Consider the following 15,228-nt stretch of genomic DNA (forward strand, 5'->3'; position numbering starts at 1 on the left):
CCCTCCCCCTCTTCCTTTCCCTCCCCTCCCTCCCTTCCTCCCCTTCCTTTCCCTCCCCTCCCTCCCCTTCCCTTCCCTCCCTCCCTCCCCTTCCCTTCCCTCCCTCCCTCCCTCCCCTTCCCTTCCCTTCCCTCCCTCCCTCCCCTCCCCTCCCCTCCCCTTCCCTTCCCTTCCCTCCCTCCCTCCCCTTCCCTTCCCTTCCCTCCCTCCCTCCCTCCCTCCCCTTCCCTCCCTCCCTCCCCTCCCCTTCCCTTCCCTTCCCTCCCTCCCTCCCCTCCCCTTCCCTTCCCTTCCCTCCCTCCCTCCCCTTCCCCTCCCCTCCCTCCCTCCCTGCCCCCCTCCCTCCCCTTCCCTCCCTCCCTGCCTTCCCTTCCCTTCCCTCCCTCCCTGCCTTCCCTTCCCTCCCTCCCTTCCCTTCCCTTCCCTTCCCTCCCTCCCTTCCCTTCCCTCCCTCCCTCCCCTCCCCTTCCCTTCCCTCCCTCCCTCCCCTTCCCTCCCTCCCTTCCTTCCTTCCTTCCCCCTCCCCTCCCCTCCCCTCCCTTCCTTTCTTTTTTCTTTCTTACCTATGTCGCCCAGGCTGGAGTGCAGTGGCGTGATCTTGCCTCACTGCAACCTCCGCCTTCCAGGTTCAAGCGATTCTCCTGCCTCAGCCTCCGAAGTAGCTGGGACTACAGGCTCCTGCAACCACGCCTGGCTAATTTTTTTTTGTATTTTTAGTAGAGACGAGGTTTCACTATGTTGGCCAGGCTGGTCTTGATTTCCTGACCTCATGATTCACCTGCCTCGGCCTCCCACAGTGCTGGGATTACAGGCGTGAGCCACCGTGCCCGGCCTGCCCGTTTACATTTCAACACAGTGGCTGGTAAATTGAAAACAAAGCCCCGTGGCCCCCGTGTGTGGCTGGAGCTGTGTTTCTGCTGGATGTGCTATTCTGTGCCCTTTGCTGACATTGCAGTATCGGTTGGTTCACTGGGTGTCTCCCGCTGCGTCTGAGTGGTTCTGTGGGTCGGTTGGGCCTGTTGCTGTGTGCAGCCCTCAGCGTGGTGCCTGGCATGAGTAGGTGCTCAGTAGATACTGCAGTGATTGGATGAATTATGTTTTGAGATTTTGTTTCAAACCCCTGGAAACTGGTTTCCCATCCTTTCAAACTGTTGAGAACTGTGAGTCCACTTGTGCCCTCTGCATGGGGCGTCCTGTGCCCTATCTGTCCTGGGCCGTGGGCTGCTGTCAGTGCTGTGGTGCCGTGCAGGGCAGTGGCTGCGGGACTGGGCCCGGCTCACGCGATGGCTAGCCCAAGGTAGCAGAGGCCATGACTGGCGGAGATGGAGTGAGGCTCACAGGCCACCCCATTCCAGGGTCCCTGGGAACACCGTACCTGAGGGATTGCTTGAGGCCACTGTGTTAGAGCGGGAAGAAAAGGGGCCTTGTCACCCTTGTAGGTGCCCGAGCCAAGATGGGTTTCTAGGCGAGCTGGGCTGCTCGGGTCACTCTTATGGCTGTTCTGATGGGAGGGTCCCTGTGACTTTGAGTCCTGTGCTTGCAGGCCAACCCCTCACAGGAGGACTGGGCCAGGCCCAGCAGAGACAGCTCTCTGGCCAGGTCACTCAGAGTTGTTGCTGAGGGGCCGTCAGGACCCTGATAGGAATCTGTCTGTGGGCTTGGCTGCCCTCCTCCCTCCTCCCTCCACCCTCCTCCCTGTGCTGTGTCTTTGAGTCTCCCCCAAGGCTCCTTTCATCACATTGCAGGTGCCTTGGGCCAGGGTGGGTACTGGGGGGCCTGTGGAGGTGCCGCTGAGCAGAGCTGCTGCAGAGGGGGCTGCAGTGGGGCACAGAGGTGCTTGGGTCCCTGGCAGGCATGGCTGAGGAGCAGCCTGGGTTAGAGGTTGCTGTGCTGCTGGGGACCCAGGAATGACCTCACTCACCTCCCCGACCGCGTCCAGGGGCCTTCACCTGGTTAACCCTAACCAGGTTAGGGTTAACGGATATTTCCCACATTGGCTGTTTTTATTGGATCAGGGGGTTTAGGCAGAGGCTTCTCTTCCTTAGATGAACAGGCGGCCTCCCCAGGCCTCCCCGTCCCTGCGGGTGCTGGGCTAGCTGACTCTGCTGCTGTCTCTCGCCCTCACAGGTTTGTGAGCCGCATCTCCGTGGTGCCAACTCAGCCCGGGCTGCTTCTGTCCTCCTCTGGGGTAAGTGTTCTGCCCAGTGTCACTCACCTCTGGATTCTTGAGCCTGCAAGAAGGGGTGGGCGCCTCCTGGAACTGGCGCCTCTGGATCGCTGGCCCCTGGCTGTCTGTGGCTGTCCACTAGATGGTGCTTGTTTTCAAATCTTAGAGCTGCCTGCGGCTCACTCCCCGCTTGTGGCCGCTCACTCAGGACTGTGTGTGGGGCGTGAGTAGGTGCGTGTGTGTTTGTCCGTGGCATGAACTAGAACGGGTGTGTGGAAGGCTCCCTTCGGAGAGGGCGGCTGCTCCATCTACGATAGTATTGGGGATCAGGATCTCAGGTAGAAACAGTAGACCGGGGGCCTCTCTGACTCCTGGAGGAGTCTCAGTCCATCCCATTACGGGCTGCATTTTTTTTTCTTTTCTTTTTTTCTTTCTTTCTTTTTTTTTTTTTTGCGATGGAGTCTTGCTACATTTTTCAGGCTGGTTTCAAACTCCTGGACTCAAAGCAATCTGCCTCCTCGGCCTCCCTAGTAGCTGGGACCACAGGCTCGAGCCCCTGCACCCAGGTTACCACAGTGCATTTTTGCTTGCTGGGTACAACTTCTGTGTCCCAGCAGTTGGGTCCTGGAATCCTTACAGTTTAGTGATGAGAGACGTGTTTCCTGTGAGGAATATGTTAGAAGGATTGTTAGTGATTTTGCCAAAGTGAGGGCCTTGGATTCCTCACGGGGTCTGATTCTGTCCTCTTGCGGAATTGTTGCCCGCACACCACCACCTTCCTCTTTGCTGCCCTTCCCCGTGTTGTCTGTGTTGGTCCTTTGTGTGGTGTGGCATGATGGCTGACGGACCTTCCGGCCGCTTCTACGTTTCTTCTCTGATTGGGCTTCATTCAAAGCCTCCTGTTCCTGCTCTTCAAATTAACGCACAGCCACTTGACCTGAGAGAAGAAGAAAAGTGTGGCCGTAATCTCCAGAGGGTCAGCGGTTTGTTGTGCACCTTCCAGTCTTTTTCATGATAATGAGGAAAATCTTCCACGGGCAGAGAAGCCTCCCCAGGCCCCATCTGTCCCTCATGGCTTACTGCTTTGTTTGAGTGGAACGTGTCATCTGGTAGCTGACAGAAGGCGCGAGGAGGGTCAGTGTTTTCTGACTTTGCTTTTCTGGAAATACCTTTAATCTCCTTTGAGGCCTGGTTGTTAGTTTGGCGTAGAAGTCCTGGTTGAAACGGTTTCCCTCGGAGCTTGGGAGGCCTTGCACACTGCTCTCCAGCTGGTTGCTCCTGTGGGTTTCCCCACGCGCTTCCTGTAGAAACCTGCAGCCGTCTGCCGTGGGTCCGTGCAGTGACAGCTGGGCTCTCCTGCCTGGAGGACCTTCTCTGCCCCAGTGTGCGATGTCAGAGCCGCTGAGGTGACTTGGTGGGCCCCGGAGAGGAGTTGGCCACACAGCCAGTGATTTTCAGTATCCTCTGACCTGGGGCATTTTCTTACATAATTACCTTCTGTTCTCTACCCGTGCCTCCTGCTCACTTTTTCTAAAGCTTGTGTTAGTTGAACCACTTTAATTCTCTGATTTTTTTTTTTTTTTGAGACGGAGTCTCGCTCTGTCGCCCAGTCTGGAGTGCAGTGGCGCAATCTCGGCTCACTGCAAGCTCCGCCTCCCGGGTTCACGCCATTCTCCTGCCTCAGCCTCCCCTAGTAGCTAGGACTACAGGCGCCCGCCACCACGCCCGGCTAATTTTTTTTTTGTATTTTTAGTAGAGACGGGGTTTCACTGTGTTAGCCAGGATGGTCTCAATCTCCTGACCTCGTGATCCCCCCGCCTCGGCCTCCCAAAGTGCTGGGATTACAGGCATGAGCCACCGCGCCCGGCACTGATTCTTATTTTTTTTGAGACAGAGTCTTGCTCTGTTGCCCAGTCTGGAGTGCAGTGGCATGACCTCGGTTCACGGCAACCTCTGCCTCCCGGGCTCAAGCAGTCCTCCCACCTCAGCCCTCCTGAGTAGCTGGGATTACAGGCACACACCACCATGCCCCGCTAATTTTTTATATTTTTGTAGTGATGGGGTTTTGCCAGCTTGGCCAGGCTGGTCTCAAACTCTTTTTTTTTTTTGAGATGGAGTCTTGCTCTTTCGCCCAGGCTGGAGTGCAGTGGCGCAATCTCGGCTCACTGCAAGCTCCGCCTCCCGGGTTCACGCCATTCTCCTGCCTCAGCCTCTCCGAGTAGCTGGGACTACAGGCGCCCACCACCACGCCCGGCTAATTTTTTTTTGTATTTTTTAGTACAGACGGGGTTTCACCGTGGTCTCGATCTCCTGACCTTGTGATCCGCCCGCCTCAGCCTCCCAAAGTGCTGGGATTACAAGCGTGAGCCACCGCGCCTGGCCGCTGGTCTCAAACTCTTGACCTCAAGTAATCCACCCACTTCCGCCCACTGGGATTATAGGCGAGAGCCACCATGCTGGGCCATAATTCTCTGGTTTTTTTCTTTCCTGTTCAATCTCATGTTTCTACTCCTTTAGGAATAGTCTTACTTCTTGGGAGATTGCCTCAACTTTACTTTCCAGCCTTCTGTGGAGACTTGAGTTTTATTAGGATTATCTCGAATCTTCAGTTCTTTCTTGCCCTCGGCGCGTTCTTTTTTACAGCCACCCATTCTTGTATAGTGCACGTGTCTCTTATCTCACTGAGATGAGCATGGACTTTTCTTTCTTCGATTTCTTGGTGGCCTTGTGTTTGATCCCCTTCTCTGGAGTGTGTTGTCTGCCTTTCTCATTGGAGGTTTTCCTCGGATGTCTGGCGATGCCATCTGCCTGTGTGTGATGGGAGTCAGCGCCAGCCGGCCTCGGAGGCTGGGTGCGTGTGCCCAGGGTGGGGCCCGAGGGGCTTCAGAGCAGGTGTCTGAGTGTGGGCAGCACCCCCTTGCCTGTGGACCCCGTAGAACGTGTGGGTCAGTCGGTCTCTTCTGGGTGGTCAGTGTCCCGGCCTTCACTCTTGCCCAGGTCTGTCCCCTGGGGCTCTGGGAAGTGAGTGCGAAGGGGCTAGGTGGCTCTCCTCTCAGTGAGTATTTGGCATCCCGGAGACGGGCCTCTCGGTTCTGTTTCCCCAGAGCCTTCTGCTGGCCTGGAGTTTGGGGCTGAGGATGCATCAGGGAGGTCCCATTTCTCTTTGGAAAGACATTTGACAGCTCCCCTCACCACCTTGGTCTTCAGGCTGCCTGGCCCGGTTTGGTCTTTGGCAGATCCTGGCACCTCTCTGGCTTCTCTGTGGCTGCTGCGTTTGTTCCCCGGCCTCCAGCCCCCAGGTTTCCTTGCTGTCTCTCTGCGGCTACCTTCTGTTCTTGCCTGTTGTCTTTGTCTTAGTGGGTTTGTGGTTATTAAACATCTTTTTCTTGTCATCATAGAGAGGTTTGGGGGTGAGTGAAATGCCTGTAGATGTGTGTGTTGGTCTCCATGTTTATCTGCCACATTTGTAGAAAGGTGTGTGTGTGCGTGTATGTGCATGCGTGCGTGTGTGCATTCATGCATCCACTCTTACCTCAGCACCCAGAGGATATGCATCTACTATTAGCTGTTTGGGGTATTTACTTTTCTCATCTTTTTCATTTAGTCATTTAAAAATACTCACAAATAGTGCACAGACACTCTCTCATTAGATTTAGTGAGTATTGATTTATTTCTCTCCACTTAATTAGTGCTGTAATGAATTTTTTTTAAGCCAGGTATGGTGGCTCATGCCTGTAGTCCCAGCTACTTGGAGGCTGAGGGGGGAGGATTGCCTGGGCCCTGGGAGTCAGAGGCTGCAGTGAGCCAGGAGCAAGCCTGTGAATAGCCACTGCAGTGCAGTGGGCAGCGTGGAATAGACCCCATTTCAATTAAACAACAAAAAAATAACAACAGATAAAACCAAGAAAAAAAAGAGAAACCCTTTTTTCCATTTATGATGGTTTTAGAGCATGGAGGCTCTTGGTTCCTGTGTCGGCTTCCTGAAGGGTTGTACCAGTCGTCATGGGATGGTTGCTGATGACCATGTCCTTCCTGTCATTCTTAGTGAAGTGGAGCAGTGGCCACGCACTCACGAGCCCACACGTGTCTCCCCGTGGGAATGCATGATTGCTGAAGTGTCTGCACCTGTGTGCATGCCTGTGTCTACGCCTGGCCCGGGCACAGCAGATGTGGTCTGGCCTCCTGGCGGATGACAACCTGGCCATCTAGCGGCCTTGGCTTATTTTGCTGGGATCTGCCTCATTGGCTTTGTCATCTGCCTGGGCATATCAGCACTCGAGAAACAGGGAATCGGTCACCTTCTGTTCCCCACCGTTGTCCTTGATGATTTGCATGAGCGATTTACGCAGTCAGAGCAGAGAGCCTTTAATTCCTGAGGGTGGGTGGCATGGCTGTCACTGAGTGGAGCCCCGATCACACGCAGCTGTCCTCTCTGTCACCCTACCTGACGGAAGCCTCGCGACCGCGTGCTAACCTCTGTGTTTGGTTTGTTCAGGATGGCACCCTGAGGCTCTGGGAGTACAGGAGCGGCCGCCAGCTGCACTGCTGTCACCTGGCCAGTCTGCAGGAGCTGGTGGACCCGCAGGCCCCCCAGGTAGCTGCTTCTGTTCACTCCTGGGCAACTGAGTGCTTGTAGATGCCTGCAATTGCCTGCCTTGAGTGGAAAAGTCACTTCGCCGTTGGGAACGTTTGCTTTCAATGCCAGACTTCCTCCTGTGTGAGGGAAATCTCGTATTTCAAATTCTGAAGGTGGCTCGTCATGTCAGTGGAAAATAATTTGTCTCCCCGTTGCATGCAAACAGTTAACGTACAGGAAGGCCTCTTATCCTGCTCTGAAGTGGAAGGAATGGAGGTGCTTGAGCATGCACCTTTGTGGGTCTGCCAGCCAGGTGGGGCAGGGGCGGGGCCAGCTTGGAGCAATCTCATGACACCCTGATAGCTCAGGCCTTGGCGAAGTTTCCCGCCAAACGGTCTGTTCTGTTTCCTAGAGAACGGTGTGGTGTGGCCTCTGCCCCCTGCCAGGCAGCTGTGTAAGAGAGGACCAGGCCTTTTCCTCCATGCTTCACGTGGACTCGGGTTCCTGGAAGTTTGCTTCATTAAAAAAAAATTTTTTTTTTGAGATGGAGTCTGACTCTTCCCCAGGCTGGAGTGTAGTGGTGCTATCGCGACTCACAGCAACCTCCGCTTCAGGCCCCTGAGTAGCTGGAATTAAAGGCGTGAGCCACTGTGCCCTGGCCTCTTCTTCATTTTTAATATTTCCTCTGCCAAGAAGTGTGGGAGCTCACAGGGCAGTTGTGTGTGTAGCTCTCATCTCTTCCTTTCCCCTGTGTCCCCCACTCCCTCCTCTCCTCACTGACCCATTTTGTTGGCTTTGGAGGCTGTCACAGGCCCTGCAGGGAATGCCAGAGCCACTGGGGGGCTTTTGTCATCTGCTTGGGAAACAGGGAATCGGCTACCCTCTTTCCTCACTGATTCCAGAATGTTCCAGTGCTGTTTCCTCTTCCTTGATATGTGGGGGTGTGAGCGTCCTTCGGTCTTGCTCTTGTTGGATCAGAGCGCCCAGCGTCGGGCCCCCGCAGGTGGCGTGAAGTGAATGGGCTTCTTCTCCTTTTAGAGGTTTGCCGCGTCCAGGATTGCGTTCTGGTGCCAGGATAACTGCGTGGCTCTCCTGTGCGACGGGTAAGCTGCGGCGGCACCTCTCTGGCCTCCGGTTCTGCAGACCTGCAGGGGGAAGAGTTAGCGGGTTGGCCACTGGCCCACGTCCTCAATGAAGAGGTCTTGGACGGTGGTGGTATTGGTCTAGCACCTCCCTCTGAGAATGTCACTTTTGATGACTGCTGCTGTGTGAGGGTGGGGGCTCCTCTCAGCCAGCGCTCTTCAACCTGACGTTGAACTCCCCTGGCGTAAAGAGCACCAGCAGCCTCTGCCTGGCCTTCTGAGATGACAGACTTTCCCCTGGGCCAGTCGTGGTGGCATCACCTCACTCCCGGCTCAGGGCTGGTTGGATGGGAACCCCCTGGGGTTGGTGGTGCTGACAAAGTGGGTTTAAGGGTGGAGTGCAGTTCTGCTGCTTCTTCCCGAGCGACTTGTGTGTGTCGGGAAAGGTGTTCTATTTGGTGCTTTCAGCACTTTTCATCTTGTCCTTATGACAGCCTGCGGAGGTCTCTTAGCTCATTCTAGAAGTACGTAGGTGTGAGAGGAGAGCTGCGCCTGAGCCCAGGGCCTGCGTCCTCCTGCCCTGCCCGCCTGTACCGTGCTGGTTAGCTATTGCTGCACCACGAGCCACCCCAGAGCTTAGGACTTAAAAAAGCGTACGTCACACCGTGGTTTCCCTGGCGCCGGCACTTGGGAGTGGCGCAGCTGGGGCTTTCAGCGTAGGCTCTCCTGAGATGGCACCGGCGAGGGCTGTGCCGTCTGGGGTGCTGGCTGCAGAGCAGAGCCCGTGGGCCTGCAGTCCTAGTAATCGTGCTCTGTTTCTTCGTGGCAAGCACTCCTGTGGTCTACATCTTCCAGCTGGACGCTTGCAGACAGCAGTTGGTGTATAGGCAGCAGCTGGCGTTCCAGCACCAAGTGTGGGATGTGGCTTTCGAGGAGACCCAGGGGCTGTGGGTGCTCCAGGACTGCCAGGAAGCCCCCCTGGTGCTCTACAGGCCTGTGGGCGACCAGTGGCAGGTGAGACTCGGCACCTTCCTGATGTCCTATGCCCTGCCCTTCCATAAGCCTGGGGGTGTGGGGCGGCAGCTGTGGTTTTTGGGTCCATAGGTGAGCCTCTTTCAACTCAGCCACTTCTGGGGCCCAGGGTCTGTGTCCTGAGTGGCAGTGGCTGGGGCTTCCACCCTGGGTGAAGGGAGCCGGGTGCCTGGCCAGCCTGGCTGGCTTGTCCTATGTGGTGATGTCTGCAGCAGTTCTCTTTTTTGGGGAGTGTGTGGCCCCGCCACACCACACTTAGCGATGAAGTTGGCACTCAGTGTGGCTAGGGTGTGTGGGACTAACACTTGGAGGCTGGGTTAGCACAGCCTCGGGCCTGGGGCACTGGCTGAGCCCTCAGGAGCACGTGGAGCCCCGGGTAGAGGAGGGGGCAAGGGCGGCAGGCTGAGCTGCTTTCCTCCGGGGAGACGGTGGGGTCTCTGGGCGAGGGCGGTGGACCGAGCTGCTTCCTTGCTGAGGGACGGGGTGAACCCTGTGCCTTGTCTGCATCGCTCCTGGTAACATGGGAGCGATGCCTCTGCCCGCCCCGCGTCTCACAGGGTTGCTGTGGAGTTGAATGGAGTAGGTACCCATTTACCAAAGCTCATTTGAGCACTTTGGAAGCACTTTTTTTTTTTTTTTTTTGAGACGGAGTTTTGCTTTTGCTGCCCAGGCTGGAGTGCGGTGGTACGATCTTGGCTCACCACAACATCCGTCTCCTGGGTTCAAGTGATTCTCCTGCCTCAGCCTCCCGAGTAGCTGGGATTACAGGCATGCACCGCATGCGCCACCACACCTGGCTAATTTTGTATTTTCAGTAGAGATCGGGTTTCTCCATGTTGGTCAGGCTGGTCTCGAACTCCCAACCTCAGGTGATCCGCCCGCCTTGGCCTCCCAAAGTGCTGGGATTATAGGCATGAGCCATCGTGCCTGGCTTGGAAGCACTTTTAAGCCATCCAGTTCTTTTTACCTGATAAGTGGCGGGCCACATGATGCCCCAGTGGGTGCCTGTCGTACCTGCTGGGCCCCTGAGGTTGATGAACTGCATGTGAAGAGCTTGCCCTGGCATCATGAGCCAGCTGCGGGGGCTGCCTCCCCAGGTCTCCACGGAAGGCAAATGGGGGTCCCCAGGCACCAGGAGGGGACCTCCCCTGCAAGCCTTTCTGGCCAGCATGTGTTGTGTCCTGGTGCTGGGTTTCCAGGCCTCTTTCTGATGAAGATTTCCTGTTTGTCGCCTGCAGTCTGTTCCTGAGAGCGCCGTGTTAAAGAAAGTCTCTGGTGTTCTTCGTGGGAACTGGGCCATGCTGGAAGGTGAGAGCACGCCTGCAGGCTGCCCTTGGGGGTCACACCCAGCGCGGTCCCCAGAGAAAGTAGAAGCACTCATTGTGACCCGCCCGGGGGACCCGGTGTGTGGATAAAGAGGGAGGGTAAGCGTGTGTCCCCATCCAGAAGGCGGGGCAGGGCAGGAGGTGGGTGGCGCACAGCAGAAGAAGGAGCCCCCCCCATGGGAGTCAGGCTAACAAGAGCCACTCAGGAACCGGGGGCTCAGGGTCTGAGCAGCATCCCCCGCTCCCCACCTGCCTTCAGAGTTGGGCGTTGAAGGTCCCCAGGACACGGCTGGCACCTGGTGGCTCCCAGAGGGAGCGGGTGCTGTGCTGCCTCAGGCCTGGTCCACGGTGTTGAGGGAATTGATCCCACTGCAGTGTGTGTCAGCAAGTATAGGGCCTCACTGGGAGGTGTTTAGTAGGTGTCCAGCCAGAGGCCCCGGGGGTCTTCAGGAGGCTGAGCAGGGGCAGGATGGTCACTGTCCTGATGGGAACACTCAGCTGAGGGGAGGCAATCTAGTCAGCAACTTGTGTGGCTGCAGCTGCAGGAAGGAGAGCAGCCAGGCTGAGGGAGGAGCTAGACGAACATTTTCTACCCTGCCTTCTGAGGACACGACACACCGTAGTTCTGGGTGCGTCATTGTGCCAGCACTGCACAGTCTTGGAGGCGATGGTGTCTGCAGGATGGATTAGCCCAGCCCGGAATCCAGGTGCCTCATTCATGACAAGAAGTTGCTGCTCTGAAGAAGTCTTGCAAAGCCAAACCCCACTCCAGTGAGCACTGAGGTTCCTTGGAGCTCTGGAGGGATTCAAAGTGAGGTCGGAGGAGTTTCCACCGATGGTGGCCCGACCGCCTTCTGCCAAGCTTCCTGAGTGGCGGCACACTGGCTCTGCCTCTGAGGCTTCTCTCCCTCCTGTTTTGCTTAGGATGTTGAGGGTTGAGACGGGCAGGGTTGGGCCCCCCAGCATGGTTGGGATCTGCTTTAAGAATACTTCAGAGCGAGCCTGTCACTGGCTGCGTCAGGGGCTGCAGGCGGCAGTGCTCATGGCTGGGCATCTGCAGTGCTCATGGCCCCCATGCTCTAGGCCACGGACAGCATGGACCTGTTGAGTGTCACCTTGCACAACAGTCTCAGGCTGAAGCCTGGGCTCACTCTCCTGAGATGTTCCATAGATAGAGCGGCCTGTTCCGGGCGCAGACTTGGGGGCCTTGTTGGGAGAGGGATGGGGGAGGGCTGCTGCTCAAGTGTCCCACAAGCAGCAGAGTTGCTGGAGGGGGGGAGGCTGCGCCACCTGCCGGATGGGCAGGCTTCAGGCAGTCGCTGGTGTGCGGGTTACCGGCTGGGCCTGTGGTTTCCTGGCCAGGCTGAGGCTGTCTCCGTGTGCCTGTGGTCAGTCATTGCCCCCAATCCTTGGCATTTAGATAAAGTAGATGAAATCCGTGTCCATTCCCTGTGGCTGCAGAACATGCTATCCCACACTCGATGCCTTAAGGCACCCCACCCTGTCTCACTGTTGCTGTGGGTCAGGGGTCCAGACTCAGCTGAGCTGTCTCTCTGCAGGTAGCCACCTCAGCTTCACCAGGCAGGGCCCGACCTCGCTCAGTCTGGGTTGTTGGCAGGACAGGGGGCCTCTCTGGCTGTTGGCCAGAGGCTGCTGCTCTTGGTTCCCTGCCACCTGGGCCCCTCCACAGGGCGGCTCATGGTGCAGTAGTGGCTTTCTCCAGGCTTGCAAGCAGAGAGTGCTGGCGGGGTGGAGGCCCAGCCTTGGTGCCCTGGTTTCCATTACCTCCTTTCGTCTTTGCCCCGTTCTGTTAGGAGCCAGTCCTCAGGTCCAGCCAGGGTGTGGGTCCCAGGAGGTGGGCACCGTGGGGAGCCATCCCAGAAGGCGCCCTCCACGGTCCACCGAGGACTCCGGGAATCAAGAGGTAACTCCCTGCTGCAGGGGGCCCGCTGTAGTGGCCGAGTCCCATGTTCCTGCCCCACGTGGCACCTGCCCTTGTTCCCCCATCACAGGCTCTGCCGGCGCAGACGCCAGCTTCAGCAGTCTCTACAAGGCCACATTTGACAACATGACCTCCTACCTAAAGAAGAAAGAGGAGAGACTGCAGCAGCAGCTAGAGAAGAAGCAGCGGCACCGGAGTCCCCCGCCTGGGCCCAACGGGCATGCCAAGAAGATGAGGCCGGGGGAGGCGACGTTGAGTTGCTGATCGTGGCGATCAGTGGTGCCTGTCACCTCAAATCAGGAAAAGCTTTTTGTTCCCCTGCATCCTGGCATGTCCCTTCAAGAAGGAAAAGGTGACGTCAGTTGTGACCAGCTCAGAGGACAGGACTGTCCTCTGGGCTCTAGAAAGAATATTCTGTGTCACCAGCACAGGCTCTTGCTGGGTGCCTGTGCCCCCTTTCTGGTTGAAGGGAAGCCAGACCAGTGGAGTGGAAGCTCTTGAAGCACTTTCTTTTCATGTTGGAGGCTGCGTGTCAGCCTGTGGTGGCAGCAGCTGTGTTTCTGCTGTTCTCATACCGCCCTTCATGTCCGCTGCGTCTTCCTCTAGGAGCGTCTGTGGGCTGACGTTTCTGGCATGGTGGACGTTTTCATGTTGTTCCCGCTGTCCCAGTGTCCAGGTGATGTGCTGCCCCGCAGTAGCTGCTCGCCACACAGGCTGTTGAAACTCAGCACGAATGCTTCAGCCCACCCCAGCCCCAGCCATACCCCTTGTGCTCAGGAGCTGCTCCTGGAGAGTGGCTGCCTTGTGGGAAGTGAGAAACACGTTTCGGAGTCGCAGGGAGCTCTGTCCAGCATCGGTGGTGCAGACGGTGAACTTGTTTCAGGAAGTGTGAGCACACAGGCCTGGCTGGCACTCGGTTTACAGGGAGGTGATTGAGGATGTTGTTATGATTTGATTTGGCTTTGGCACACACTCCAGAGCCACAGGGATGTTGCTGAATTTCAATCACCAATTAGCAAGGATGAACCTTCGCAACCTCCTAGGAATGTTTAGCAGCAACGTAATATACCAGGCAAAACACCTTGGTTCGTGCACTGTGTGTGAGTGAGGTGCGCGCCGCGTGATCGCACGCTGTGTGAGGTGCGCGCCGCGTGATCGCGCGCTGTGTGTGAGTGAGGTGTGCACCGCGTGATCGCGTGCTGTGAGTGAGGTGCACGCCGCGTGATCGCACACTGTGTGAGTGAGGTGTGCGCCGCGTGATCACGTGCTGTGTGTGAGTGAGGTGCGTGCCGCGTGATCACGTGCTGTGTGTGAGTGAGGTGCGCGCTGTGTGATTTGGGAAGAGCCTTCTGCAATGGGCAGGCTTCTGGGTACATCACTTAATTCGTTCGGGCCGGCTCCTGATGAAGTCTCCACACAGGAACAGGTTCATGCTGGCGATGACTTTGATGTGGGGTATCTCTGGGGACTCACTCAGAATCCTTTTGTGTATCAAAAGCTGGAATGCTTCAAATTTTTCATAAGTGCCTTGTTTTCCTTTTGACATTGATCTGGAAACAGTGCTGTCTGCAACGCTGAGGCCTACTCCTCTCTGCTGGGGATTGGGGGTTTCAGAAGGCAGGGGCCACGCTGGGCCACTGTCCTGTACAAGCAGCCTGGCCTCCTTCACGCTGCCAGGGCATCTGGCGCAGGGCATGCTCTCTCGTTCATAGTCTGCTTTGAAAGTCTTGGTTTTAGGAGAGGTTCAGGTTGGTCTTGCTGGCATCTTCACCTAAAATAGGGTCCGGCAGACAGGCCCATGTGCTGCATCCTGCCCATGGCCTGATAGATGGCCTGTGAATGGCTTTTTTACATTTTAAAAATGGTTGAAAACAAATTAAAAATATATTTCATGACATGAAAATCATGAAATTCACATTTCATTGTCTGAGAATAAACTTTTATGGATGCAGCCATGCCTGTCTGTCCACGTCTCATCTGTGTCTGCTTTGTGCTACGGCTGCAGAGTGGAGTGGCTGGTACTGAGACTGAACAGCCTCCTCACAGGGCTGCGTCTCTCCACGAGGACTGCGGGGCTCCTCTGAGGCTCTGCTTCCTCCCCAGCAGGGCTGGCTTCCTGCTATTCCTCAGCATCCTGCCTTGGTCCTGAGTTGCTTCCTCTGCCAATAGCCGTTTCTGTGTCTCAGTGGATGGCGCAGCCGCCTTCTTGCTGGTACCTTGACTGACAGACTGGTTCCTGTTCACCTGCCCGAAGTCGTCCCAGAAATACCTCTTACAGTTGCATGGGTTGAACCCAGCTCCGCATGTATTTAGAGTTTTGTCTCTTGCCCCTTCACCCAGAACAGCAGCACCCACCGCCTTCCTGTCCCCTGTGACTGCCTCGCAGCTGGGTCTGTTCTGTGAGATGTCACCACCCTGTTTGCCATCTGGGAGGATCTCACTCCTTCACTTTCCTCTGCTCTCTTCCGTTATGTTTTTAGTTTCTGTGTATTTTACTTTTGGGGCATTCCTTGGACTTTGTTCTACCTCTTTAATTGATGATGAAAATTTGGTCATTGTATCTAGTTTTTGTTTTTTTTTTGAGACAAGAGTCTCGCTCTGTTGCCCAGGCTGGAGTGCAGTGGCACAATCTCGGCTCACTGCAACCTCCGCCTCCCGGGTTCAAGTGATTCTCCTACCTCAGCCTCCCGAGTAGCCGGGATTACAGGCACCTGCCACCATGCCTGGCTAATTTTTGTATTTTTAGTAGAGATGGGGTTTTGCCATGTTTGCTAGCTTGGTCTCCAACTCCTGACCTCAGGTGATCCTCCTGCCTCGCCCTCCCAAAGTGCTGGCATTATAGGTGTCATCCACTGCACCCAATCTATTGTATTTAATTCTGAGCACTTACTTCCAGACGGTCTCTGTCACCCAGGCTGAAGTGCAGTGGTGTGATCTCAGCTCACTGCAGCCTCAACCTCCCAGGCTCAAGCAATCCTCCCACCTTGGCCTCCCAGAGTGCTGGGATTACAGGCATGAGCCATTATGCCCAGCCCCTCTTTCTTCATTTTGATTACAGTATGCGTACTGTACATCTGAAAAGTGCATGTGAAATGCTAGAACTG

General features: G+C 56.2%; 1 protein-coding gene across 5 annotated transcripts in view; it reads left to right on the top strand.

Moving 5' to 3' along the window:
• WDR4 (WD repeat domain 4) overlaps nucleotides 1–14,079 on the top strand; it is a 33,299-nt gene extending 19,220 nt beyond the window's left edge. For 2 of the 5 annotated variants that reach the window (XM_055279817.2, XM_063640541.1), the window contains 6 exons: nucleotides 2,128–2,188; nucleotides 6,663–6,761; nucleotides 7,782–7,846; nucleotides 8,656–8,839; nucleotides 10,096–10,165; nucleotides 12,195–14,079. In XM_055279817.2, the coding sequence (XP_055135792.2) occupies nucleotides 2,128–2,188; nucleotides 6,663–6,761; nucleotides 7,782–7,846; nucleotides 8,656–8,839; nucleotides 10,096–10,165; nucleotides 12,195–12,388 (673 nt within the window). In that variant the 3' untranslated portion in view covers nucleotides 12,389–14,079. Of the gene's footprint in view, nucleotides 1–2,127; nucleotides 2,189–6,662; nucleotides 6,762–7,781; nucleotides 7,847–8,655; nucleotides 8,840–10,095; nucleotides 10,166–10,721; nucleotides 10,954–11,996 lie in introns of all 5 variants that reach the window. The other 3 variants (XM_063640539.1, XM_063640538.1, XM_063640540.1) reach the window with 3 other exon arrangements.
• The last annotated feature ends 1,149 nt before the right edge of the window (nucleotides 14,080–15,228 follow it).

This window comes from Symphalangus syndactylus, chromosome 5, assembly GCF_028878055.3.
Source record: "Symphalangus syndactylus isolate Jambi chromosome 5, NHGRI_mSymSyn1-v2.1_pri, whole genome shotgun sequence".
Lineage (NCBI taxonomy): Eukaryota > Metazoa > Chordata > Mammalia > Primates > Hylobatidae > Symphalangus > Symphalangus syndactylus.